Source organism: Anopheles arabiensis, chromosome 2 (genome assembly GCF_016920715.1).
Source record: "Anopheles arabiensis isolate DONGOLA chromosome 2, AaraD3, whole genome shotgun sequence".
Classification (NCBI taxonomy): Eukaryota; Metazoa; Arthropoda; class Insecta; order Diptera; family Culicidae; genus Anopheles; species Anopheles arabiensis.
The window spans coordinates 8,220,349-8,247,792 of record NC_053517.1 but is presented as its reverse complement, the minus strand read 5'-3'; the positions used below and the strand labels follow the sequence as shown (position 1 = coordinate 8,247,792).

General features: G+C 43.9%; 1 protein-coding gene across 18 annotated transcripts in view; it reads left to right on the top strand.

Annotated features, from left to right (window-relative positions):
• Window positions 1-27,444, top strand: part of LOC120900882 (peripheral plasma membrane protein CASK) — a 197,608-nt gene that overhangs the window by 76,976 nt on the left and 93,188 nt on the right. For 2 of the 18 annotated variants that reach the window (XM_040308600.1, XM_040308592.1), the window contains exon 1: window positions 14,310-14,553. The exons of 15 other annotated variants lie outside the window; for them this stretch is intronic. Coding sequence is in view for 1 of the 3 variants with exons in the window: in XM_040308586.1 (XP_040164520.1) it covers window positions 8,191-8,258 (68 nt within the window). In the remaining 2 variants the exon portion in view is untranslated. Of the gene's footprint in view, window positions 1-8,190; window positions 8,259-14,309; window positions 14,554-27,444 lie in introns of those variants that run through there. One more of the 18 variants, XM_040308586.1, reaches the window with a different exon arrangement.

The window sequence follows — 27,444 nt, the reverse complement described above, 5'->3', positions numbered from 1 at the left end:
TTTTGTCGCATTCCTTGAAGGGAGCTCGAACAAAGCCAACGGAAAATAAAAAGGAAGGAGCAGTTTGTTGCAGTCATTTGCATTCCCTGTGGGACGAAACACTCCCGCAGCAGCAAAGTGGAATCTGTCGTGCATACGGTCTATCGAAATACTTGCAGTTTATTTTTTCAATGCTGCTACAGAGACAGAGGTTGGATTATGCTGCTGGGATACTTTCACAATCCCGAGGCGAAGGTTGAATGTACGAATGCATTCCTTTGTTGACCCTCTGGGCTGGGTTGGTGCATCAAGTAGATTTTAAATAGCTTGGCGTATGTTTAGCTCTATCTTGTCGTAGACATCATGTGGTTTAAAATTAAACATTGTTTATAGCAGTTTTGCATTAAATCTGAATATGCTTATAGCACATAGAAATTTTTTGGTGGTATAAATTAGCTTTATGAGTAGAAATCAAAATGAAACCACAGTCCTTGATCGAAATTATTTGCAAAAAGGAACAAGAACAAAAAAATGGACCTAACCTGTACCATAAACGCTTTATTGGATATCGCTTAGAGCAGTCAATTACTGGGATTGGATTCTATTTAAGGACATGCCCAGGAACTAACCCGCAAAATGTCAACTAATTACACCACAATTACAACCCGTATCATCCGACCGATAGCAGCAACCAAACGGTTTTGCTAATTCGCTATACACTAAGCAATTCCATGGAAATGAAACATAGCAATTACGATTGTGCAAACATTGTGCATGTAGCATTAGCACCGCCAGTGCAATCCAGGTCATGGAATAATGTTTTTGTCCGTCATACTTTTGCGAACCCAGCCATCATCAACCCTTGGATCCCGTTTTCCCTTTGTTCGCTGTGTTTTATTAGTTTCGCTGCGCTTTGTCTGCCGACACTCATCCAGGTCGTTTGCTCTAATCATACGGACGCGCATTAAATGTGCATTGCAAATCATATTTCTCTGTCAACATGTGGGATGAGAATTGGGCCGTATAACTTATCACGATGGCGTATGGTGGGTTGTTGGATGGGGGGGGGGGGAGGAGGAGTAGACAAAAGAAGTATAGTGTTCAGTGATATTAATCTGTGATTGTCAGAGCACCTCGGTAATATGCACACCACTCACGATGTTTCGGTGTCGTTGTTTCTTTGTTTATTTTTGAGTGGATCGAGAGATTTTGATTAAACCGTGTTATGAAATATTAAACCATCATCATAAAATAACAGTCACCATTTGTCAAATCGACCGAGCGGGCAGTGCGATGCAAATGTGCAGCATGCTGTCAGCGTGCCAAATTTTTGGTGGAGCTTTTATATTTGGCTTTGCAATAAATCCATTTAACGAGCGGCGATGGGAAAGAGCACAATGTAAGGGAACGCTGGGGTGGAGAAATACTGAGCGAACACACGAACACAATGGGTAGTGAGTGAGCTGTAGTAGAACGTGGTTAAATTAGAATGCACAAAATTGGTGGGAATGTACGACCGGGTCAATTGGTAAAGCCACATAGCGTGTGAATCATTTCGCCTTTCGAATATTTGGACGCGCTCGGTTTCATTCTAGACCATTTAAACCGTTTTGTTGGTGTCGCGCTCTCACAACATCTACTCACTATTTTATGTGTATTTTTAAAGCATGTTACAACAGCATTTGGTTGTACTGTGAATAGTTACAAAGTGCTATTTCAGCTGACAATTAGTCTATTTTTTTGTGAATACAGTGAAGGAAGTGTGTTGGACTTTTTCATGCCTTTCAATGATTTACTTGCTTTTACAATGTTTAGTTGTCAGAAAATACATACAAAATAATTAAATATTGATTTCAGCACATAATATATCCTTTCGAAATTGAGTACAATAAAACCAATGTAAGACATAATCATTGGCTCTTTTGCTTCCTCGATTAGATGGGCAAATGTTTGAAAAACTACTACGACCATACTTTAACTATCAAAACAAATACAAATTTTAGATTGCAATCAAAACTTTCAACCACCGTGCTGAATAAGCATCCTTGCCGTACCGCACCAATGCGTAGCAGTACCTTGGGTAATGGGATCTCAGTAATAACACATCCTGGAAAAGGTATGGGTGAGGGACAATAATTTATCAACAAAAATCATCCGCTTGCGAGACTCTCCAACCAATTTTCTGTCCATTAAGCAGACGATTCAACCAGTTTGCAACCAGTGGCAAAGCAGTGGTTCAACCATTAATCGGTGCTTAAATTGTTGCGAGCGGCAGTTGGTACCAACATCGGTAGCCGTACTTTGCATCTGGTGGGTATCTCTTATATGGCTGCTTGCAGAAGGTGCCAGATACTTTGTACATGAAATTATCGCGCTCAGCTTTCCCCCGACTGTTGGGCACAGGAGCATTTGCAGCGCCGCCATGTAGGTCGGTCAAAGTTTAATCAATTTTCTTATCGAAAGGTGCTTAACAGGTGCTGTATGAGTCGGAAGCTGGGCAGGTTTTGTGAAGGGTTTTAAGGCCGACACGATTACCGGTAAAGGCATGCCCGTTCAACGAAATGGCTTATTATAATCATCCACCATTAGCTTTAATTAGTTGACAAACAGTTAAAGTTAATTCAACTGTTTATGTTACCTCCGGAAAAAGAGACAACCGTACGGAAGGGATCTTACAGCTTGAAGCAATATATTTTTCCTTTTTTTTAGTTTTCAATTACTCATGGAAATCTGCGCTTCACGTCCTGTTGAATATTCCCTGTCCGATCGATTGTATGCCGCTTTCGGAACAATGGAGTGTAGTAGGGGAATGATATTTTCTTAACCCTTAAATCTGATGGAAATGCAGAACCATCCCAGTTCGTCGAAGGGAAACTTCGCGTGCTTGGGAGGAACACTTTCACTTTTATACACTCGCGAGCATTCAAGCCCCTATCAAGGAGGAGTGTACATAAAGAGAAAATTGATGATAATCTGCTTTAGTACTGAAGGGTAGATTTTAGCAAGCAGAGGGAATGCCTCGCGGGTTCATATTCTTCGTATCATGGTCGCAGGACCTCGCAAAAAAAAATCGTTCCAAAAAATACTTGCTACACCTTGACGTGGTGGAAGTTTCAATGACGTAGTCACCGACCGAAAAGAAAAGGGTCTCAGGATGTGGCCGAATTTCAGCAGCCCGTTCCCCCCAAAGACCTTTTGCCTTCGCTGTTATCATCCGGGATAAGTGGAATTGGTTGGTGTAAGTTTTAAGTGGCTCGTTTGCGAACGAAATTTTCACACACAGTGATACGTATATGTGTGTGTGTTTGTTTGTTCGGAGCCTGGAAAGCGGGTACGATGCACTCGTAAAAGAGATTTCATTAAGGGATAAGGTTCGGGGCGATGGCACGAGAGAAAGTGAAGACGTAATCCCAACGTAACGCTTACGCATACTTTTGCCTTACTGCCGACACCATGGTCGGCTGTGATGTGGAGGAGAATTGATATCGATAGTCATTGCAATTAATTTACTCCCAATAGCTTATGCTGTTGCTAGGTGTGTTAGAGGCGTTGGGTGGATTATAATTTGAGAGCTTTTGCTGCTTGCACAGGTTATCGTCTAGTTTGGGGAAAGTATTTTGTTTAGGGTTAGGAAAACATCAGTAAAAATGATCTTATGGGCATTGGACGGTACTGTCGATTGAAAGTAAAGTGTTAGGGCTTTATTCTGAGGGAGTAGGTTTCGGTTTGTAATTTGTAGTATAACAAGCTTTATGAATTTTGAGTTTAACAAGTTAATTTTGTTTCTTGATTGCAAAGTTTTATTTAACGAATGTTTTATCCAGATTTTTAATATATTATTTTCGTTATTTTATAGTATACTACATTATATTGTTATTGTTATCTTATTTATGCTATGTTTCTACTTGTTGGAAAATTTTAAAGCAAGCAAAATACTCTCATTATACATTAAAAGACCAAGGATTTACCTGGCAGCTTCATCGCCTGACAGTTAATCAATTTACAACTTCTTATATTTTACCATTCCAAACGTACACAAGACCCGAGTCAAATGGGCATACATTTGTTTTCTAAAGTGTTCATTGGTTTGGGATGGCTTCGGAGCCCTAGACCCAGCTCATTCTCCCGGTCGTCCGATTACTCTTCTGGTGAGTGTGCACTAACCACAAAAACTGACACATAATGTTAGCACCTGTCGGGTAGAATCCGAGGTACCGACCATCGGTGTACATACATGGGAACTAGATGTAGACGCACACGGGTGTGTTGAGCTGTCAACAGGTGCAACTGTCAGTTTTCCCTTCACTTCTGTCCCGTCCGGAACAGCGAGGCGGAAAGTGTCATCGATTCAGGTGGTGTATTTAATTTCCTTTTCGCATGTATCTGTCATGTAGTAGATTCTGTGGGTGGGGTTGGGATAATTTTCATAGGGGGCGACAGTCATTCTAGCTGATATGCAGGAGCATATGTTTATTTAAGATTTGAATAAATGCAACGATACCACAATTCATCTAGCATTCAACTCCCTTTGCCTTAGATTTGAAAAAATGCCGGAGAAAACTTGTTCTTTATTGTATAATGAATATGTTTACATAGGTAAACCTGCACGTAATTATTCTTCAACGGAGAGCACCGTAATAGATTTTGTACATATTTTGTAGTTGTCAAAGACAACCACAAAACACTAAAGATGCATGAACTGTTCTTCGGTTTCTCAAAACATCAAGAGCCATAGCAATGACTTTTGCACACATTTTTTTCCGTAGCCCGTTTTCTAACCAACTCAGCCAACCGAACGGCAACGTTTGACCTTAGTCTGGCAGGAAAAATATGCAAATTTGCCTGTACGACGGTAAACGAGTGGCTCAAATAGACAGCATCGGTGGTTGCTAACCACACCACATCGATTGAGAAGAATGACCGTTGCTGCATCCTATGCTTCTTCAAGCTGGACTAGAAATTCTTGTACCGGGGTTTCCAATGGAATAGTGTTATTTTTTGCTGAGTTTGCACTATTGCGAATGCTACCGGTCGGATTGGTAGATCTTTTTTGAAGAAGAAATACTGCTACAAAAAAAAAAAACAGCAAACCCCAATGGTGGATGCATAATTTTATTGTGGATTTCGTGGCGTACTAGGTAGTGTAAAAAGAAGCGAGCGTACTAAGATGATAATAAGGTGACTGTGTGATGCGACGGTGTGTTGATTATGGTGACGACTACGATGATGATGGTGATGATGATGATGAAAAACGAAGAAATGGTTTGCATTTGAATATTGCAATATTCTTTCTATGAATGAAATGATATGGTTCCTCGAAAGAAGAGCACCGTCATGATGTCGAAATGCTGGAAAAAGTAAAGCTTCAGCAAGTACTGTCTAAGGGAACCCTGTTGGTTGTGCATAATATTGAGTAAAAGTTATTTAAAACGCTCTCGCGTTACTATGAGCACACCAGCATACGTGTAACAAGGTAAAACACTATGCAGAAATCAAAGAACGGATTAACATTATGAAAGTTTTATCGAAGAAAAAGCGTATCGTTGTGCCACGCATTTCTGTTCAGAATGCCAGGAAAGCGCTCATCACGATGACAACCGTTCGGTGTGGTGTTTGGCATTACTTAAGCTCGTTAATGTGGCCGTGTGTCTTGGGGCACGAAGCTTCGCTGTAGTTGAGCAGAAAGGGGCAGATTAAAAAGCAAGTGCACACGTGAAAGAAGTGAAAGGAAGCTGTAGTTGGCAGTCCAACGTATGACTTAACTTTGTATCGTGAACTTAAATATGAAATAAGTTATGCTCGAGCAATATAAAGCATAAAGCATTCGTGGGTTGTGCGAGTTGAACTTGGCGCCCTTCATATTGTTCGTTGACGACGTGGGGTTTTGGGGTCGAATGGTGCTGATGACATTCTGGTCAATCGTTGGTGGTGTTTCTTTCCAATGCTGCAATTATATGGTTTGCGCTTTGCGGAGCGGTATATTTTTTTTTAATTTTCAGTCAATTTGCGAAGATCCACAATGCCTCGAAAATGTTCTACTGGAAAACTTCAACGCGTAAGCGAAGCTAGGTTAAGTTCAGCTACGCTCAGTCAGACGACAAAGTTGTTGAAGTCTGTACGTCTGGCTCGGTCTGGGTACCAAGCAACAGTAATAAATTGCCATCCTGCTAACATGGAAACCGTATAATTGAAAGTAGAAATAGTTTTTAGTTGTTTAAAGCTCTTCAGTGTTGATTGAATTTGTATAGCAAACTTGTAACGAAATTGAATTAATATCAACATATTTGCACAGGTTAGTGACGCACGGAGAAGTATCGCAAAAATGGAAATGGTGCGCAAATAAAGCATAAGCATAGCATTTGAAAGGTATACGCGATATCTTTCCGGTATGGAGCTTTGCTGCAAGTTAAACTATGTGAAATGAATAATTTGAAATCAGAAGGAACACTCTTGGAGCGTAGCTTAATTAGAGTTCGTTGCAACACATATCGGTAGAGTACTTCTCCGTGTAATGATCTGCTCATACTGCACCAGGGTCAGGTGGCTATCCCAGTCAAAAGCCTTGATGGATGTGCAACTGAACCAAATGTGTGCTAGAACGCTCGTACGGTGGAATGTGCAGCTAACGAGATGCAGTGATTTATTATGCACAACAGTTCATTATTAATGAAAAGCCGCACGTAAATTGGCAAAATTTAGTGATTAATATTTGAGCGGCTTCGAGACGCTGCTCCGACGCTTACCGGTACACAGTACCACTGCAAACCAAGCAGAAGATGGAAGAGTTTGTGTCAACTTGTGTGTGAAGCGCAGCAGTTGGCAGGGCTTTATTCTAAACCAGTAAACAGATTAGCTATATTTTATAAGTAAGGCCTTTATGTTCTGGTAATTGTTCACATGAAAAAAGCTCGTTAACAACAATAATCAATATTGCTTGTAAAGTAATCACTTGCACAACTTGCGCATTTGCAACATGCTTAGTCAATTTAATAAGACAAAGTATGACAGCTTGTTTTCTGGATTGCGTCCAGGATTAAAAGGAATTCAAAAAATCTTCATCGCTACAAGATACTCTATACCGTTGAAGAAAACCTTTCCTGAGGACGAATTGAATTGAGTAAGAGACGAAGCATACGTTAAGAGATAAGGCCAAACTAAAAACACAAACACTCGAAGTAGGAAGAAACTATGTCTTCAAATCCCAATTGGAAATCATCTTAATCGAGAAAACTGCTTGCAAATAGTAAGTTTATCGAGCCAAAGTGAATCCAAACGAAGCAAGCGTTGTATACGCGAACTGGTGGGATTCTTTCATTCGGTTTTTGTTAGCCTAGCCTCCCGAGCATTTGCGAGGTTTGCGTACCGCTATACACGCTTCCTTCTTTTTGGTTGGATAGCTGCAAAGATAGGAACCGATTTTTCTCCATATTGTTTGTCTCTGCTACCTCTTGATTTCACTCCAGCCCGCTTCCGAGTTGCGGCGAATCGAAGAAGCACTATCTAGTTGAAGTATAGCTTTTTTGTTGTTGCTCCCCATGGCCACCACGCTCAATCCCACATCTGTGCTGCAGAGCGGGCACGACTCTACACGGTGTCTTGTTGTCCTCTTCTACATTGTAACAATAATAAATCTCGCTGGCGCTGAGACGAGAAGCAGATGCATTGTACGCCCTCTTACTATGAACAGCAATTTGAAGCAATAAAATTGAAGAACCCGGATCCATCACTGCTTAAGCAGCTTGTCGAACGAGTCGTCTGACCAAACGAAGTCGAATGGCCGGGATTGTGCCATGGATGCACGGAGCTGCTGTGGGCCAGAACCTGAATGGAGAAACAATATTTTTGTGATGTATTTTTAGAACGGTAGCAAAATCGTTACAGGATTATCTGTCCTTTTGGAATGGGGAAGGCCTGGGATGTATCGTGTTCAGGGAGATTGTTTGAGATGCAAAAACGTAATGCAGAGAGTTTTCGAATGTGAGTGTTTTTTTTTCTTGTACGGTCTTAAAAAATGATCCATGTAGCAGGGTGGAAACATTCTGTTCTTATCGACTAAACCGACTCGAGAGTCTGACCCATCCGAGGGACAACCGTTTTGCTCGCTTGCCCAATTACATCCATTCTGCCATCCATCAGTGCACTGATGCATATCCGATCTTTCTCTATAGATTTACTTCATTCAAATGTATGTTGTATTCTCTTTATTTGCAGGTAAGAGTACGCAAACTCCAGTCATGGATCTGTTTCTTGAAAAAGAGATCAGACATCTCTGCAGCCAGGTATTTATTTTGTCATGAACCAATCTGTACTCGTTTGAAATCAATTTTCAGACCATCATCACTGTGTATGTCATTGTTCGTCTAGAAGCTCACCGGTGTGAAGCTAAAGGTTTTTGTCTGAACAAATCCTTCGTTCATTCAGTCCAAGCATTAGCAGCACTTTCTTTGATATATTTTTTTACAGTGCTAACACAGTGCTATCATTCCGGCACAATAATCCCGGTACTGTGTGATATGCTGTGTGCTTTACTTTATTTTCTCCCTCTGCATTATTTAATTAAATATCTGCACACTCCTCGTGCAGCTCTACTGTCCAACCAGAATGTAGCCTCTCAAAATCTGGGTGTAAGGTAACAGCAACCGTTCTCTAGTAATGCTATATGGCTCATTTGAAGAAGCATTCTTTCATTTCGGCCTTGTGAATGACTAGTGAAGCATTATTTCTGCTCCATGGGGAAAGAGTAGCCCTTTGTTCTTGATTGGCCTGCTTTAAGTACACTTAGCTTGTGTTAGCTCGGAAGCATAGTAACGTGCGAGTGTGGGATTGTTGGATCAGATTTGTTTCTTCCTCACTGCCGGCCACCATCCCACCGCCCTCGTTCGTCATGACCGAGAGGCACTGGTTGTCCGTGTGTGCAGTTGCAATTTGCCTAAAGGATAGCTAAAAACCGCGCTTAATGCGTCAGTTTTACGACGATTTGCTTGAATGGGACATAAACACATGTTTATGAGCACGGACCTATCTCGCGTGGGTATAGTTTGTGGTGTGGTATCTGTGTGGACATTCTGTGATGAATGTTTGGGGCTGAGTTTGTGGTCTAGTTTCAGACACTTTCTTGTGTTGTGTCGAGTGTGCTGTTTAAAGAGATGAATAAAATATATTCATTTTCGTTGCTGAATAAAGAAGCTACTTGGAAGAGGGTCACAATGTATAAAGCAGAAATTTAGAGCTTAAAAGTTGGAAACAACCGTTAAGCTTTTGTACTAGCTTCTTAATCTTTGAGGTGTATATTTCCATAAGAATCGTTTCTGTACACTATTTCTGTTTAAGATATAATCGTTACTCTTAAATATATTTGTATTGAACAACTATTCCATATACTTTTGCAATGAGAAATTTGCGGCTAATTAGATAAGTCATGTTACATGACATGCAATACCATCAAAATGCATCTGAATATTTTTTTCCTGTAAGATTTATTTCTGTCCAAATTTCCATCATTCAATTAGCTAATTCCATCATATTAATGCTAACAGCTAATACCACAGTGATAGTATCTTAATTAATCTAATAACTTCAATTACTTAACACTGATAGCGCGTATGCCACGTTTTGTTGACAGAAGATGCGGGTGATGGATTAAAAATACGCACAAACAACATCTTAACTCGAACCAAACAAGGAAGATCCTCGAGTGTCATAAGTAAATACACTCATGGCCAACAAAAAATGACATAAGAAGATCGCAGTCAAATGTTGCTCGATTTGCCCGGAACACACTCACCAAACATCAAAGCGAGTAACAAACACGCGGATATTATGGTTCCAGCAGTCGGTAAATGCGCTCAGCAAAACGACTCTGAGGCCCCTTCGTCAAGTGCTGCTCGCTTGGTGAACCGAAGAAAACGGGCTGGGGTGGTTTGTAGTTTGTTTAGACTTCATTAAATTTCAATCAGTTTATAATGGTTTTGGTTGCGCAACAAATTCGAGCACTTAAGATGGCTTGTAAACTGTTGCCGAAGGTTTTAGCCCGGTACGGAGCACCCGCGAAGAGAGTCGATCGTAAAACGCCTAACCAGAGTGGCTGTGCGTACGGAACAAAGTGTGAAAAGTGCGGGCGAGTGTGCTAGGAAGGAAAGCTGGTGCCACCGGATGTGCACTGCCGCATTTCTGCTGAAATAAGCCAGTCGGGCCAGACGTTGGGGGGGGTTATATCTGGGAAAAAAGACGACCCGTTTCCCTCTAATCCTAAAACATGATGCTCTGTATCAAGTGTCGCCGGCCTCTATCAGTAAGGGGAGAGTGAATAAAGCGTCTAAAGCACGGATCAAAATCAATGAAACAGTAATTACGCTTTAAAGAACGCTTTTCTCTTTCCGCCCGATCAAATTGTTGTGCAAAAGTCGGTAGGATGGCAAAAAATCACATGACCGGGCGCGATGGAGACGCCTGGTGATAGCGCCTTTCGCATCTTTGCCGCTTTTGACGTTGTATGACGTTTTGGCATTTTATCTAACACGATGGTAAAGGTTAGGCGATGTAACGGTGACGGCAAAAACGAAAGTGAAACCGCGGAAGCTCGATGAGTGAGTGCGTGTGTGTGCGTAACCTCGCGGCAAAAATTCGATCACAAAAATGCTCATTATCTTATCCCGAAACGTAACGACAAGGCTTGTTTTGGAATGTGTGGATATGTATGTGTGTGTGTGTGTGTGTGCCCGCAGTGTAAGTCATGATGTGTAGGCGTCGTTGGCAAGCCCTGTGTTGTGATCATTTAAAAACCATCAAAAAAGTCGAAGTACACCCATTTTGAGGCGGCCAACCAGTGTCTTCCGTTACTGATGCGATGTGCACGACAAAGACGCGAATAAAATACCCTTCAAGGCCTCGCTTGCCGCCGTTGCGCCATCCCGTTGTCATCGTGAGCAGCAGTAGCATCTTGGAAGGATGAGTAGCTTCTGATGGATTTTCGTGTCGGGCCCCCCTTCGCGCAATCCCTCCATCCGCGCGAAGCAAGGGACGCACGCGGGTTTAGCGAGGAGCGAAAGGATACGAAAGCCGCGCGTGCTTATGGGTTTGACAGGCTTTCGCCACACGGGTAATCTGATGGTGGGAGGGAGGGTGGTGTGAGGGTCTGGGCCTTGGAAGATGGGCAGAATTATGACTTAAATAACTCCCCATAATGAAGGATAATAATGTTCGTTTAATGTTGTGACGTTAGGTGGCGAACAAACGTCGCTCATTTCATAAATGGATTGTTAGCGTTAGGAAAAGTGGCAGTACCCGTTTTTTATGCTAGCTAGCGTGTGATGGAGAAAGGGTATGCTGGTACAAAGTTGGGGTGTTTTTTTTCTGTGTATTAGCGACTGTCGTTGGGAGCGGGGTGGCTTTCACTTTGGCTTCCAGTTTGTACGGTAGCGTGCTATTTCATTCTTTCGCTTAACCACGTGGGCAAATTAGAAGTACCGAAAGTTGGGCGAAAATGTGGGCTGTGCAGGAACAGGTAGTGAAAACCATGCTAAAGGGAGATAAAGGGTGGAAGTGTTGGCAAAGGCACGATGTGTATATGTTGTTGTTGTGTGTGTGTGTGGGTAGCAAAGTAATTCCCGGTTTTCTTATCTGTTCACCCGGAGGGGTTGCTTGTGGCTACATGATTGACGGTGTCTGTTTTCTCTAGCATCGTTTCAGTTTCGCTGCGAAGAGGTAGTGTAGGGTAGGGCCCAGCGATAGGTGTACGGCAGCATGAGCTTCCAACAAGCGAATATAAGAAACAAGAGAAGAAGCATTTACATCGATAGCGAGAGTAACGTAGGGTGGATGCTGGCGATGGTGTTGCCTGTTGAATCACGTTCCGTCTCTAGTTGTTTTAATTCCACTCAAAGGGCCCATCAGCACCGTGTCATCTTGGCGCTGCGGTAGGCTCTGTTTATCGATTTTGTACGTGTAGGTGTGTATGTGTGACAGTAGCGTTTATGTTGCGCCAACGGAGCGCGTGTGGGAAGGTGTGCCGTTATGACAGCTTGCCATGATTCTTTTCAGTCTTTTGTTTTATTTAGCCCTGCTGTCGTTTAACTAACACGCCTTGCGGGAAAGTGAAGTACGGTATCGACATATCGTTCTTGAAAGCACGGTAACAATTGTGTTCACCTGTGAGTATATGTGTCGGCTTGGCAAGCAACATGATTAGCCTTGACAATTAGGTTTTATTTCTTACTGAAACAATCCTTCCTTCGCTTGTTTTTTTGCCTTTGCTTTAAATCATACCAATTAATCGATCCGTGGCGCACGTGACAATGGAGAAATTTGCTGGTTGTTTCCCCGTTTTTCCTGCCCGGGACACGCCCGATTTGTTTTGTTTGCGATTTGTTTGTTTTGCTGCCTTCTACACCCTTCCAGTCATTTACGCTCCGGCTGCTCAACGACGGTATTTGGGGCACAATTTATTTGTGCCAGCAGCAGCAGCACAAACCTGGGTAGGCGCTCTGCATTGTCCCAGCCGTGTTCACTGCAGTATTGTTTCGCACGTGTATAGCTGGACCGGAAATTGCGCTATAGTGCTGGAGGATTTTGATGCTCTTCCGTGTACGATTGTCACAATATAGCGTGCTTTCTGACGGACGAGTGCAGTGGATCGAATAAAATGAGTACCGCCGCTGTGTACCGCCTGGTGCGCCTGCAGCTATGCAATCAGCTGTTAAGAATTGGAAATAAAGCACCGTGGCAGCACTGGGAGAGGGTGAGAATGTTTTATTAGGATTGTTAAATTATCGTTTATGTAATATTTTCTGCAACATATTGATGTCCATATTGATGTGGTAGTATAAAAAAATATTCCAGTTCAGATTAGTGCCATGCATGCAAGTAATAATTTTAAGTGAAAAAAGAAGCAAAAATGAGACATACTTAATAGACCCGCCGCTTCGCCACATGTAAGCCCGTTGGAAGCGTACCGGCCACACGTCTGTCACATTAGGAGCTCAAGCTTACATCCCTTGCTGCTCGTGAGCCTTTTCAGTTTGGTGCGCTGGTATTGGTGAACTAGTTTCGAAACGACGATGGAATCGAACTTACAGAACCTACCCATCAAGTGACTATACCACTTCGGAGCTTTTGCTCGCGAGTGATGCGATGATGATGCCCGGTCATGACGATGACCTGTAGGCAGTGGTGATGGTGATGGTGGTGCTACTGATGATGATGATGATGATGATGAGCAGTTCGTGTGGAAAGATTTACTTGCGGAGCCCAGAGCACATGACGACGACGTGTTCCCCATGTTGGTGGAGGAAAATTCTGCATCTCGCAAAGATATGTGTGTTTGGAGAGACCATCTCCCGGATGCTGGTGCGCAGGATCCAACCAGACCAACGCTCTCAGCACCATCCCTGTCGTCTAGGTAACATTTTCGTGTGCTTTCGCTCAAAGCAACGAACCGAGGGAACGATAAGGCGGAAGGAGAAGAAATGCCAATACTAAAGCAAACACTGGTATGCATTGGGACGCTCTCAAAAGGATTCACGTGTGTGTATGTGATATGGAAATTCATTGCTTGTGTGTGCGTGTTGAAGGACTTTCAAAGAGCCTCGCTGTGGGAGCAATTTCGGAGAAAGTCTCTCCATTTCCTGCTGGATGCTGGCCGAATGCTTGTGTGTGCGTGTGTATAAAGATTTCTGCGTGGGAATTGATTTTGCTCTCCGTAAACAGGACAATGCCTGAGCGCGTTGACTAACAGGTCACACATTCACCTAGCACTGGTCTGCTGCTCACCAAAAAGGGCTACCCCTGCTGATGACGACGCTAATGACGGCGATGACGATGGTTTGCTCCCATGTCAACACGCATCCTGGAGTCTGGAGTCTGCGCCAACCGTCCGCTCGGGAGACCAGCGTCCCGAGTGCGGTCGTTCGTGGCGTGCTCGGGTCATCCGCGGGAGATGCTGAACGAGCTTCCCGAATTTCTCGCAGCAAACGGTGGCCAGTTTCCCATTCGGTACGCAGCAGCGCGACACGAGCGCAGCATCCCACAGCCAGTCGGCCTACCAGGAGGACGCACGGTGTACCTCGGTATTGTTGTGTGTACGGTTGTTGTTTGGTGTGCGCTCGTTCCCCCTCTGGAGCATCCCCCACCCCCCCTTCCCCCCTTTCGCACGTCTGTTGTATGGCGCGCGCGTTCTTGCTGCGCTGTGTGTTTGTGTGTGAGCGTTAGTTTGCAATACCTTGTGTTACGTGTTGTGTGCGTAGATAGTCGCGGCAGGGCTTCGTCGCGGAGGTGGCACACGACGACGGCGGCGGCGATGGTCCTAGGGATTCTTTCGTATCCAGAACGCGCACCAGCATCAGTTGAACGGATGCCCTTCAACCGAAAGGGTGCAAGCATTAGACACAGACCACTAGCATTGCATATTGTGTCCGCAACCGAAAAGTGTACTTCCAGTTTTTTTAGTTTTTCGTGTTTCAGTTTTGGCCTTTGGTTTTTTTCCTTATTCGATTTGCAACACCAAACGCGTGCTTTAATACCGGTTTACTGATTGATAGACGCAGCAATTGGTAACGTTTCTGTGATGGAGGGATATCGGTGAGCGAATTAAAAGCGATCGAGTTTTAGCGACGGAACGACTAGAATGATTAGGTTTTGTTTCCGGGATTTTCCAAACAAATACATACATTTTCTTTTCAACGATAGGAGCGTAGGGATTGTTGATGCCTACCGATGCATTCAACACGCATTACAAATAATTACATCGTTGTTGATCACATCTTTGCACTGCTCGGCCTACACGGTACCACGGAAAGGTCTGTTTTCTCTTCCAATCGAGAGAAACCGTCGGCAGAATGCCGCACGTAAAGACATCAGATGTGCGTCTGTTGTTCGTCAGTGTTGGTGCGCTGCTTCGTGCTTCGTTTGTATTTGTACGGTGCTTACCGTGGCGCCATCGTCTTCCGTTCGGGGTGGAAATGGGAGAAAAAAGTCGCGTGAATTGGAAAAGCCATCCAGCAGCGTGCTTTTCTCTTGAAGCAAAGTCAGTGTGTTTGTGGATCTCGCTCAGCCTCCCAGTGCATGGGTTTTTGTAAGCGATTAGACAGCAGCGAGTGAACGGTGACTATACTGTGCTTGGGTGTTTGAGCTTTTCGGGCCCCAAAAACTTACTGTCCATAGACTATGTTAAACGTGTTAGTCAAAACGAGTTCGTGGATAGCATAGATCATAATTTTGCGCAACAATGTACGCGAGCTGCTAAGATCCAGAATTGTTAAGGAAAAAAAGGAGCGATAGAGCGTATGGAAAACGAATGGATCTTCCATTGAAAGAGAGAGAGAGAGCGAGAGAAAGAGAGCCTGAATCAGGATTGGCATGAGATATGCTGACGGGGTTTGGAAAAACTGAGAGCGCACAAACTGCGAGCACAACGAGAGCTAATGCAAATTGGAAATTTCCTTAACTGTTTGTGAAAGTGGATGTGTGTTTTTCGCGAAATTTTGTTGTTTTGCGCGAATGTTCATTCACTGGCCTAGGGGTAACAAAAAAAAATCGCATACGAAGCATTCGACTCTGTCTGTGAAGCTCAAGTGAAAAGTAAACTCAAACAGCCACTCAAAACCACACGACGGCAAAGCAGCGGCAGGAAGGGTGTCTGTGAATTTATGTTTTTGTGCGTGCGCGAGCACCAGGACATATTGTGTGGAAAACCAACAAAAACGGAAGAACAACAGTAACATGGCAAAAGGCAAACTCTTCGGCCTCGTATGCCGTTGTGGGAAAAAGTTTCCGTTAAAAAAAGAGATAACCTAACCGAAAAACCGCACCGAAACCCGCCAAAGGTACAAAGGTCTGGCCATGGCGCCTCCCATCCCAACCCGTAAGGAACAGCCGTTGGTGTGTGGTTGTGGCAAACAGTTTCCAATATATGTACGCGTGCATGTGTGTGTGTGTGTTTGTGTGAGGGTGTGTGCTTTGAAGTGTGTGTATATGTGTAATATGTTGGTGGTATGGTGATTGTGTAGAAAAGAAAAACAAAACGCCGCAAGCTTAGAGAAAAGAATCGTTTACGAACTTTTGCTCCGCCAACTTGTTTCTTTGCTCTGCGTTTGTGAAGATGGCGAGGGTTGGGTTTTCGAGGGGAAGGGAAGAACATGGCCAATTCCCTCACGTAAAACATCACGCATGAAGTCGTTACGGCGGACAGAACACATTTGCCTTATCAATTAAACTTTTCCGAAAGCTTGCACGTGTGGTTTGTGAGGCGGCGATAGGGGTTCGCCATGGTGGATCCCGCTAACCAGTGAACCGTTTCCAATCATCTTCATCGTGGAGACGGCTGGAACACTCTAGATCTTCTCCTTTCCAGCGCAGCAGCGAATAAAAAGCTTGTTAAGGGATAATCGTGTAACTTTTTCGAATGTGCGTTGAATGTTGACGGCAAAAGAAGCCGACGGGCGAAGACAAAAAAATGTCCTCCCGAGAAAAGGACACGTCACCCGCACGACTCGCATGCGGAGGTGACAATGACGATATGAGCGACGTGTACGGGCGTGCGTCTTTCTTTCGTTATTCAATCCGTGGAAATTGAAACTTAATTAGCTGGTCGCGGTTTTGAGCGACGTGTGATGATGATTAATGTTTGTTTCCAGAAGCCTTTCGGTGTTTTTATTGACAGTGAGACAATTCCCTTGATTAAAGTGAGCTTATAAGATCAGGCTCTGAATATTTTTCTAGAACATTCTGAGACTTTTTGGGTCTGTTCATTCGAGCAATTTTTTTATCTGGTATACTAAACCTACAAAAAGCGTCGGTCGCCATTTCTGTGGTATTGGAAAAAAGGTACAGGGCCATGAGAATTTCATATCACCGAGGAACTGTTTTTGGTTGTGCTTTTGAGTTCTTTCTACCGTCTGCTACCATTCTGCGGAAACCGTATAGCTCGCATAATCCTGGCTTGGTACGACAAGTTGCGTCCACCTTTTAGGGTTATGCAGGTTACAAAACTGACCCCGTGGGTGTAATATTCATATTTTTATTTTATTATTCAACCTGCCCCCAAGAACGATGATACTGTACTGTGCTGCTGCGAGTATGTGTGTTTTTATTTTCATTTTCTCTTCTGGCATGATTAACGGACACCTTTAAGCCAAGCCAAACCAAGGCTAAGCAGAAGGTGTGCCTGGCGCGGTGTTGCACAGCAAACACGCCTGAAGCTTGATTTTTTTCTGTTGCCCATGCTGGTTTCATTTCCTATAAGGCACAAAGTGGATGATACTTCAGTTTTCCTCATAATGGACCGTTTCTGCGTTTGTACGTAAACCATGACTCACGCAATGGTCCTAGAAACACGGACGCTTTTCGGGAATGAGTGGTTGTACATTACAAATTTGGCTTGCATGACACTCGAATGCTTTTGATCCTGAATCAATAAGCCCCGACTGGTGCCTTTTAGTCTACCATTCTTATAAAAACAGATGCACAGGTGTGGGTTGTGCTGTAAGCAATGGGCTATGGGATCCTCGGGGGCGTGCTGGGGCAAACGTTGGAGGCTTTCATTTCGTTTATTTTCTTAAGCGAACGTAGGTGGCAATTGTAAGAAGGTAGGCTGTTTGTATTTTTGATCTTCCGTTTGTGTAGGTCCGAACTGGAAGAAACAATGTTTTTTGGAATTACAAAAACATACGCATTAGCAAGTATGAATAGCAAAGTGCGGAAATAAGCATGCTGGTGGTTTTGCGATCCAGGAACGGTAGACATCTTAAGCGCCAGGATAAGGGTCGTATCTACACTTTGTGTTCCCTTGCGGAAAGTACAATAAAAAGGGTTAGGCTTAAAGATGTTTGGGATGAGATCTTTCACATTTGACACGGGATGATTTTACAAAACCACATATATGTGGCTGACCAAAAGGTTTTGGGTGCGTTGGAGTGAAATGTACGAGCAAGAATAAAATTTCATACAGAGAGTGAAGGAATACAGTTTTGTTAATTAATAATAACGTACAGTTCAGGACAGTCGGATAGCTTTTTAATAAGACGCAGCAATTTCTGCAAGGTCCAACGCAATTGATTTCCATTCGGTGCTTTCTCCCGTAGCCGGAGCAGTAGTGTAGTACTAGAAAGGGGTACAATTACATAAAAGCGAGAAATTCTGTTTGTAACACCACAATATTCGCTGTGAAAGAAAGCCAGGATAGAAATACTAGGAAATATGTTGAAAAATGCCTGGTTTTAACAAAGTAAAGAGAGAAACCATCGAGTCTCAGCTGTGGGAAAATGGATAAAGTTTTCCACAAATTTACGAAATAGCTCCGATTTAATTGTCTGAACATATCGCAACACACGACAAATATTAATCGTTTTAGTTTCTGTTACCACATGCTGCTGGTTCACCCTCGATCACGGACACTTACCGCTGAACGGACGTCCTCCAAGGCAGGTTAGGATCTGCCAGTCATTCCCCGATAGGCCGCCAGTGGGTTGAACACACGGTGCAGAAGCCATTAAAAACCCCAAACCACGTTACACAACCGAATCGAACCTGTTCGAACCCCTCCAAGCAGGATTAAAAGCAAATAAATTTAACATCCCTGTGCAATATCGTAAAGCTGGGAAGGTTTCCCCAAGCGTGTTTGCATGAAAGGGCCGCGCAGCAACAAGACGTGTCGGTGGGTGTTTGTTTTTCCTGCCCATTTCCCATGCCCATCGCAGTTGGTGTTGGTGTTGGGGCTGTTTGTTTTCCGCATCCATTCGCATATCTGCAATTCCTAGCATAAGCCTTTCGCTCAGCTTGAAGAAACTACTCAACGTATAATCTTCTTGGGCGGCTCAAGGGGATACCTTTTGTCTATCAACCACGAACCACCAAAGTGTGGGTGTGTACGTGTGTGGGGTTTCTTCCAGTATAAGGAGGATGAATGTGGTTCTGTGAAGATTTTTAGTAATTTTATGTGAAATATTTCGAATCATAAAGCTTTCTAGTATAGAAACTTGTGCTTTTTTAAGGTTTGGTTTTATGTTTTCATTGCCCGTCCTTACATCACTTGTGACAATATTCGTTGAAGATTATTCCCCATGAATCGATTATTTGATCTTCGCAGCAGTCAAGCAGCGTGCATTTTTTCAATTGAATCTGCTGGGTAAAACTTCAAACGGGTTTTCTAGAGTGGCCTACGATAGTATGTTTTTGTTTCTTCTGTACCGTTAATAATGCTTTGATTTGTAGACCGCTGCGAATGAAAGCTCGACATTATTTTATTCACACAATCTGTCCGGTAGTCCTCGGCAGTGGATGTACAGAAAAATCAGCAAATGATGGTGTACCCCGCTGCAAGAACGCTTTAGCAGTGCAGCGATGACATCATGCCGAGCCTGGAAATATTATACTAGCCACAGGAGGCACGTCTTCCCTTCACCCACCCGTGTGGCGTTTCATGATATCCAAAATTTGCTCCACCGTGAAGCATATTATCCTCCGTTTCGTTGGCGCTATTTATTTTCCAATTTAGCTCTGTTTGAACTTATACAGTGAACCGTGTTTACTTTCCCATCAGAGCGTGTTTCGGTTTGTACAGAGGGGCCTTTTCGGCCGACCAGAAGGACGAAAGCATCGTCCAAACGGGCGGTTAGAATAGAGACGAGCAGGTTAACGAGTGATGGTCAACCCCGAGCTCCGAAGGAGGACGGTGGAGCCCTGATCACTTAAAGCGCCATCGCACTTCCTGCTTCGAACCGATACGCGACGTCTTTTGCGGTACCGGAACCGCTTATGGCATTTTGCCCTTCACGCACCATGCTCGGTTAGTCGAGCATCGTCGTTAGTCTGTGCGAGAGCGATCGAGGTATTTGGATTAGGCGTCTTGGAAGATACTTGGGACAATAAAACTGGCATCGAAGGCCAGTACGTGTGTACGCAGCTGTTACCGCCTGTGGCATATGTTATCTTACTGCCAAACGAGTAGTATATAGGAGGAAGAGTACGCGGCGAACTGACAAGCTGAGGACGTTTTGGTGTGCCAATTCTTCCCGTCTCACCTACTTCCGCTCTTTTGCAAGAAAAAAGAAGGATTGAAAACATTGCAACGCGCAGTTTCAATATTGGCTCGGGGAAAATGTGATGCGTGGACATGTTGATTCGAATAGAAAAGCGATTCCAAAGCGAACAGAAAATGTGTTGCGGTAGCTGAGGGGATGGGTGGGAAAAGAGGAACATATTTGCGTAGGAGACATATTCAAATTTTCAATTTTATGATGTGCTCCATACGTGCTTTTGATATGCTTGTGACGCTAGTTGATACGTTTCGCACGCATTTACAAAACGTTGAAACAATTGAAAATCATTTTTAAATGACATGGTTTATATTTGACTACTCAGAAAGGAGCCTATTATTTTAGAACAAAGTTCTAACATTAAAGCAATAGCCTTAGTCTTCGTTTCACAAAGAAGTATTGAAACGAGTGCTTGGTAAACAAGGCTGGGTTAGGTGAAATACTTCAACGAAAGGATCAGCGTCGAAGAGGATATTTTATTAAAACTTCATTCATGAAATAGGTAAAGCAGCTACCTTCGAACGAGTACGCAGAATTGACAACACTTCTTGTGCCACTACTCGCCCTGTCTTGCTTTCCACGGGCCATTTACCATTGCTAGGCAGACGAGCGGCAAAACCGGGGGAGTTCAATTTCATCGGCTCAGTTTGCGCTGTGTATTCCTGGCGGTACGATAAATCCTACCCCGTCAACATCCCTCCCGTTCCGTCTTGCACATCGCGAAGACAACTCTCTAAATGCACGCTGAGAGACCGGTGGCACAGATTTGAAACTGTAATCATCTTATCAATGATTAATTTCCTCGAACTGTAGCTCCAACTCGGCTGTCGCGTTGTGGAGGAAAATGGTAGGAAACTGGTAAAATACACACGTCACTCGCGAGGCTTTAGAGCTGAGCACTTTTTGGCTGCGATATCCAGGCACGAAGTGCGTTCCCTTTGCTTGCTAATTCCGGTTATTCGCAGGGAGAGACGCGCGGTGGTTTTCATCACTTTACCGAAGACTGTCAGCTGTGCCGATGTGGGAGCGGGGGCCAATCTCGACATTAGCCTACCGCTGAGCACCGATTGCTTGAAAGCAGCGTGAGCCTAAGCCCTTCCACTCGAGCCCCGCTGCGAGCCAAATAACTTTCCGTTTGTCGCACCCCGCTAACGCAGCAAAACATCGGGATTTCTCGGTACGAAGCAAACACGAAAAAGAATACAAGATCCTTAAATCTGAAATCGGTTTGCGCTGCCTTTTATCCTTTTTTCCACCTAACACAACGCATTCGCCATCCCTCTCTCTACACGAGGGTATGTTTTCCGGAAATGTTTTTGCACCCGTTTCAAAGCATCCTTTGGGGGAAGTTCATTGCCGCGCTCTGCGTGTGTCTGTGCTCAATTCGACAGCCCGATGACAAACACGGAACATGTGCGCGCACATGAACCAGGCCTTCGGTTAGCTTCATGAATAAACATGAACATATACATACTCCCTCGCACCCGGCTTTCGGTACAAACGAAGGAGAAAGAGAGAAAATTCAGGCGAGAAGCATACATCTTACTTACCGTATCCAAAATAATTCATGTCCCGAGCAACTCAGATCCGGGGATTTGCTTGAGAAAAGATCGAACCAATCGAAGGGAGAAGAGAAACAGACGAACTAGTTAACCGTGGAGGAAACGGGAGCAGCTACACATTAGTCAGGTTTTATGGTACAATCTGATCAACATTTTTGCTCGCCCAATAGGCAGCCAAATCGCCCCCAAAATCTGTGTACTGGGCGTAGATTTATGTACGTATGTGTGTTGGTTTGATAAAGTGTTAGAGGTTACACTGGGCGATGTTGAGCCTTTACCATAAGATATTTCTTAGAAGCTGTACCAGCCCGATCATATGTTTTGAACGATTCGATCTGATTTGTAGTAATGGGTAGATTTGTAAAGCATTAAAAATGTAATAATGTTCGCATTCGCCGTGTTCATGTAGCGAGTAGCGATTCATAATTCGAATGCTTCGTGTTTAATGCACTATATAGATTCTTTGTTGCTCATGACACTGAAATATATTGCCTTCAGTAATAATATTTACACGCAATGCAAAACTGTGGTCTCTGCTTGGAATATCGAAATTACGTCAAATTTTGGATCGAATGAATGCATATAACACATCTAACATTATTCAAACAACACATCAGGAAAGAAAAAGTCCTATTGTTTCAACAGATAAAACGAAAACATCTTAATTAGATTGTCTTGCAACGTTGATGTAGTGATCCACTCAGATACAAAGCATCAATCCACTTGAAGAATGCTGCAACACCAAGAGGAAGGATGGGTTTATCTTTCATGACATGTGCTCAGGCTCGATTGCATAGCAGCTACACATGGTGGCCCGCAACGATCAAAAAGGATTTAAGCGACACTGACCTCAAACCAAAGACCCCTACGCTGGATTGCATTTTCTTGTCACTATGCCACAGCAGCACTGGCTATCCGTACGTTGCGTCCTGTCATTATTCTTTGGCTTCCCTTTGTTCTGAAAGACGCCGAGAGATATCGTGTACTTGTCGCCACAAACCGGGATTGCACTGGTTTGTATGCGCGAAGCGTGTGCAGCTCGTGTGCATTCAGCATGTGATACGAACGTACGTATTCAGTAGTGATGAACAGTTTTGTTCAGAGCTTGTCAGACTCTTGAGAAAATAAGACCCGGCAGCAGCAGCAGCAGCAGCAGCAGCTTCAACAGCAGCGGTATGAAATATGATAAGCTGATTTTGACAAAAATACCCACTGAATCATAGATGAGGAATGAATGAGCAGCCCCGGCTTCTTTGCTGTCCTGCTTGCTGTGAAGTGTTTTGGTTGGAGTGCAGTTCGTTTCTTTGGTTTTATTTCGGAAGGATTTTCCAGGATGAAATTCAGTGTGTCTGCTTTTTGTCCCCGCCCAACTGATGATTATGTTTGACTCAAGTGTTCCAGTAAAAAATGATACTTCTCTCGTTTTTTGTCTCGTTAGATGTCTTACACAAAAACTCAAGCGCTACATTTAAGCGGGAAAATTAATCACTTCCCACTCATCAGCAGCAATTATCCTGCAATAAATGCGCACCATGTTTGGTGATTTTGGCATCGGTATGTGCGGCAAAGACAAACTGCGGTGCATGAACAAGTTTGGCCGTTTCGTGCGCCTGTCTCTTACCATCCTCAGTTTTCCACCGAGTTTATTGGGCAAGTGTCAAATTTTAATTCGCTTCCACAAACTTGTTATCGCTTGAATCATCTGCAGTGGTGTGGCGTATGAGGGGCAAACGAAGTATGTGAGTGGCGTAGCTATTTTCCCAAGAATGCCTCCAGAAATTCGGAAACGGTTTCGTGAGGGTGACGCTTCGCAAAGGAGCGTGTGAACGAGAATTTTACCAGCAGTTATGACCTTAGTTAGGCCTTCATTGTGTGTTGTTATTTGTGTTGGGCAATGGCACGTGGAAAAACATACACATTCTGTTGGAGGCCATGGATGATGGCGCCGGGCGAGTAAAAACTCGTGCACGGGTGACAATGCTGTGACCGGCTGGCACTGTCCCTTTCTGCGTGTTGGCTAGCTGACAAGGTTCTTCCCGCCGCACGAAGCAGAAAGATGATCCCCAGGAAGTGTCCTAGTGTCAATCTCCTGATCCTCCCTCTCCATTTGCCCGATTTTTACCCACAAGTGCGCCTACACAATGGGGTGAAAAAACTTTGTTAATTTCAAGTCTAATAAAGCCATATCGTGTGCGCGGCCTGACGGAGAAAAAGTTTACGGACGAAAAAGTATGGCAAAGTTGATCCGGATGCGGTATGCGTGGTACGTGCTGAAGCTGCTCGGCCGACGAATTGTCGTGGCGTTCGAACGAAACGAAGCTGAGGAGCGTGAAAAGTTGAAATACCATGCGCCAGGGGCGGGAAGGGAAGGATGTGAATGTTTTCGGTGTGCCGGTTTTGGAATAATACCATCGTGAGAATAATTAATACTTCCATCTTGGGGTTTTTCTTACACTGCTTTCTGTGCGGCCAATGGCTGGCTTCTGCTTGGCTGGTTGGCTGGTTCGCGTATCTTGCATGGCGGAAAAGGAAGGACAATATTCTTCGCGCTATATGGTTTTACGTTTGCCATCGTCAAGCCTTCCGTCGTCGGCAATTTGGCTCGCAGCACTGTTCCTGCACAAACGAGCCGAGAACGTGTGTGTGTGTGCATTTTGGTTGTGTGTTTGGCGAGCGTTTCTTTTCCTACTGCAATCCCAGACCGCCTAGGCAAGCTGTGGCAGCAGGACCGTTTATAATTATATCGCGCGAGTTATGATCAAAATAAAAATTAAATTTCAATTATCCTAATTATGAGCCCCACGAGGAGTGTGCGGCATTGCGGCATAACACAGGGAAATGCAACCCGCGGAAACATTAGCATAGCCATTAAAACAAAACTGGGCGCAGTAGCAAGCAGAGCCAACGGAACAGGAGTTACAGATTTCAGCACGGAGCCGTGATACATGAGCCTTACTGCCGCCCTGTTAGCAGTGTGGAAGTGTTGGCGCTCCATTCCGTTCACCCACCTTATGAGCGGACATTTTTCCACTTTTAATTTTTGGTCAAAATTGTCATTACATGGAAGGAAAATCGCACTCAGCGGTGGGTTACTTATGGCAACAGATGCCACAGTTTCAGGTTTCCATCGGTTCCTGGAGACCGCAATCGGGACAGCGGCATTGAAAGTGAACCACTGGCAATGGAACCACTTTATTTTCTTTTTAACAAACGGCTTTAGGCGGCTTATTTGCACAAGTGCCATCATTGCGGAAGTGTGCAGCAAGCAAGGGGTTTTGACGCGTGGTGTGTGATGCGCATTGTTTATTCAGCACATGTTTTATGACAGGTTTAAAATAAATCATAAAAAATTCATGACCGAAATGTGGGTGGGGAGAACCGAACTCCAGGCGATTTAAAGAGCCACCCCAAAATAAGAACTCAATTGCGGAGCGATGACGTGCTGGTTGGGGACCATTCCGTTTCCCCCCTTTTGATTCTGTGCGAGTAGAAGGATTGGATAAAGTCAAACGCATCACCAACGGGAATATGTGCGTGTGATGAGATACAGCACAAGGATTATTACTTTAGCTGGGGAGGAGCAGCAGCAGCAGCAGCAAAAAAATAAAATAAAATAAAATAACACACCCGAACGGACATTTAAACATCCTTCGTTTCCGAACCATTACCAACATGCATACGCAGCGCAATGCCACACGGCACGTTCGGACGGGACTTTTAATGTTCAAGTGTGATGGGCACTCGTCAAAATTATGTAGAGCGGCTCGAAAAGCATTGAAAATAATTGAAACGAAACAGTGTCGGCAAAAAAAGGGAAAGCTAAAAAAACCCCTACGGTTGGAAACGATTTTATGGTGGCTTTTGGGCAAATATTTATGCAACCGTTTTTAACCGATTATCCCATTTCCGGGTGTTTTTTTTTTGTTTTGCGCTCTTCTGTACCTCATTTCCGGCACCTGCCCAGGCGTGACTGATCGAATTTGAAAGATTAATCATACGCGTTCCATTTGCTCCATGCGACTCGTCCTGTTTACTTTGCCTAATGACGTTTGAATTCGTTCCAGATAATCAGATGAACTATTATGACAGCAAACTTTAAGCTCGGACTGCTTATTTATTTATCTCGCCTCGTTTTTTGTTTTAAATCCTTTCCTCCCAGCCCGCCAGTTGGTGGATGCGGTTTTCCTGTCACTGCCAACCATTTCAAAATGGCTCGTTGAACAATAGTCGATTGGTCGTAAAAATGGCCATATTAGTGGCACCGGGCCGTGCACGTTCGGAAATGCATTTTCAATCGATTACATTCGAAATAACTCCTCTGCTTGGTCTAACCGCAGGAAGAAGGCTTCAAGCTCATTCTACCCGCTTTGCGTCCGCCGTGTCGTTGATAAAAAGGTTCCTCCGTGTGCTCTCTGCACTTTTGTAAGTCATATTGCTTCGGCTGCAACTAGAACGATAAGACAGATTTCGAGAGGCAGGAGATCTTCCAGCGGATTTCCAGTCGGCTCGATTACGGTACGCTTCACTTATTGGCGATGGTGGGAAAATGCCGGCATTACGTCTCTGACACTTATGACAGCCGTGTTTGAAAAAGCGAATCTTAGGAATTCAATCCTTCTCCGCTTGCTTGCCCGCTTGCTGACTCGCTCGCCTGCTGGCGGTGGCAATAAAGCAGCAAAAATAAATTGAACTTTATGGCTGGTCTAACGCTTAACCCCTTTTTCCGGTCGAGTACGGCAAACGGTGGGCAGTGCCGCGCGAGAGTCCTTGAAAAACTGCTGCTCCCGCCCATTCGGGAAAACTGCACAGTCAGTGAAAAATTGCTGCAACCCAGATACCGGCTACGGGGGGAAATGGTGGTCATTTACTCGCCTTCCTTGCAGGCACTGCTTTCCCTGTCAGATCTTCGGACGAGTTTTTAGCCGAAGTCGAAAACAAAGTCTCTTTATTCCCGTTGCTTTTACTCAGTATTGGAATGGGAGTGGATGGAGGTGTTTCATCTCATCGATTAAGACGAGCTTTCGTGGGAAGTAATGGTTGGGATTTTTGTGTGATCTTTATGTGCATTGATTTTCTAAAGATAGATGATTTTAGATCAGAAGCAGGAAATTGTAATTGATTTTGAAATAAGTTGCATACATTACCATTGATATCCATTAGAACAACCAAAAAGAAATCCATTTTTACTAAACTGTCGAATGTTTTAAGTTCAGTAAATATCGTCTATTAAGCAGCAATAACAATGATGTTTCGATTAGCCGAGCAAAACATTTGCCCCGACCATCGTTTTGGTTCATAGACGTGAAATATGACACAATCTTCATTTTATTTCTCATCGTTAAGTTTTACTGTGTCCTTTCTCTCCGCGTCTGCACTTGAGTGCTTAAAAACTTTGGCAAACATTTTTCAATGTATTTGATAGTGCAAATGTGCTCAAGAGAACGAGGGACCATATTGTTCGGAAAAGTCCAATTCCTGTGTGATCAACATCGAAAATACTGCCCTCTTTACCAATCCTACAAACGGATGAACATACGAACGAACGTAGGAAAACATCATTAAAAGGAATTGCTTTTTTTATTAACTTAAAGCGCTGCGTTTTCACCTTTAATTTTGAATCATAATATTCTTCCGACCGGTGGTCGTCTTTGTTATGCCACCGAGATGCCATGCTGAAAAGAAATGCTTTGCTCTCGAGGCTATTGGGGAGCAATATAAGCTAGCGACCAGGTTCCGCAGAAGCAACCCTATAGGCAAATTGAGCTAGCAAAAATTAAATTACACGCAAAAGCAGCGTCGTCACTACAGCGAGGTGTACGAAGTAGACAGAGCAAAAGATCGTACACAAAGAGTGGTAAGAAACAGCAAAAAAAAAA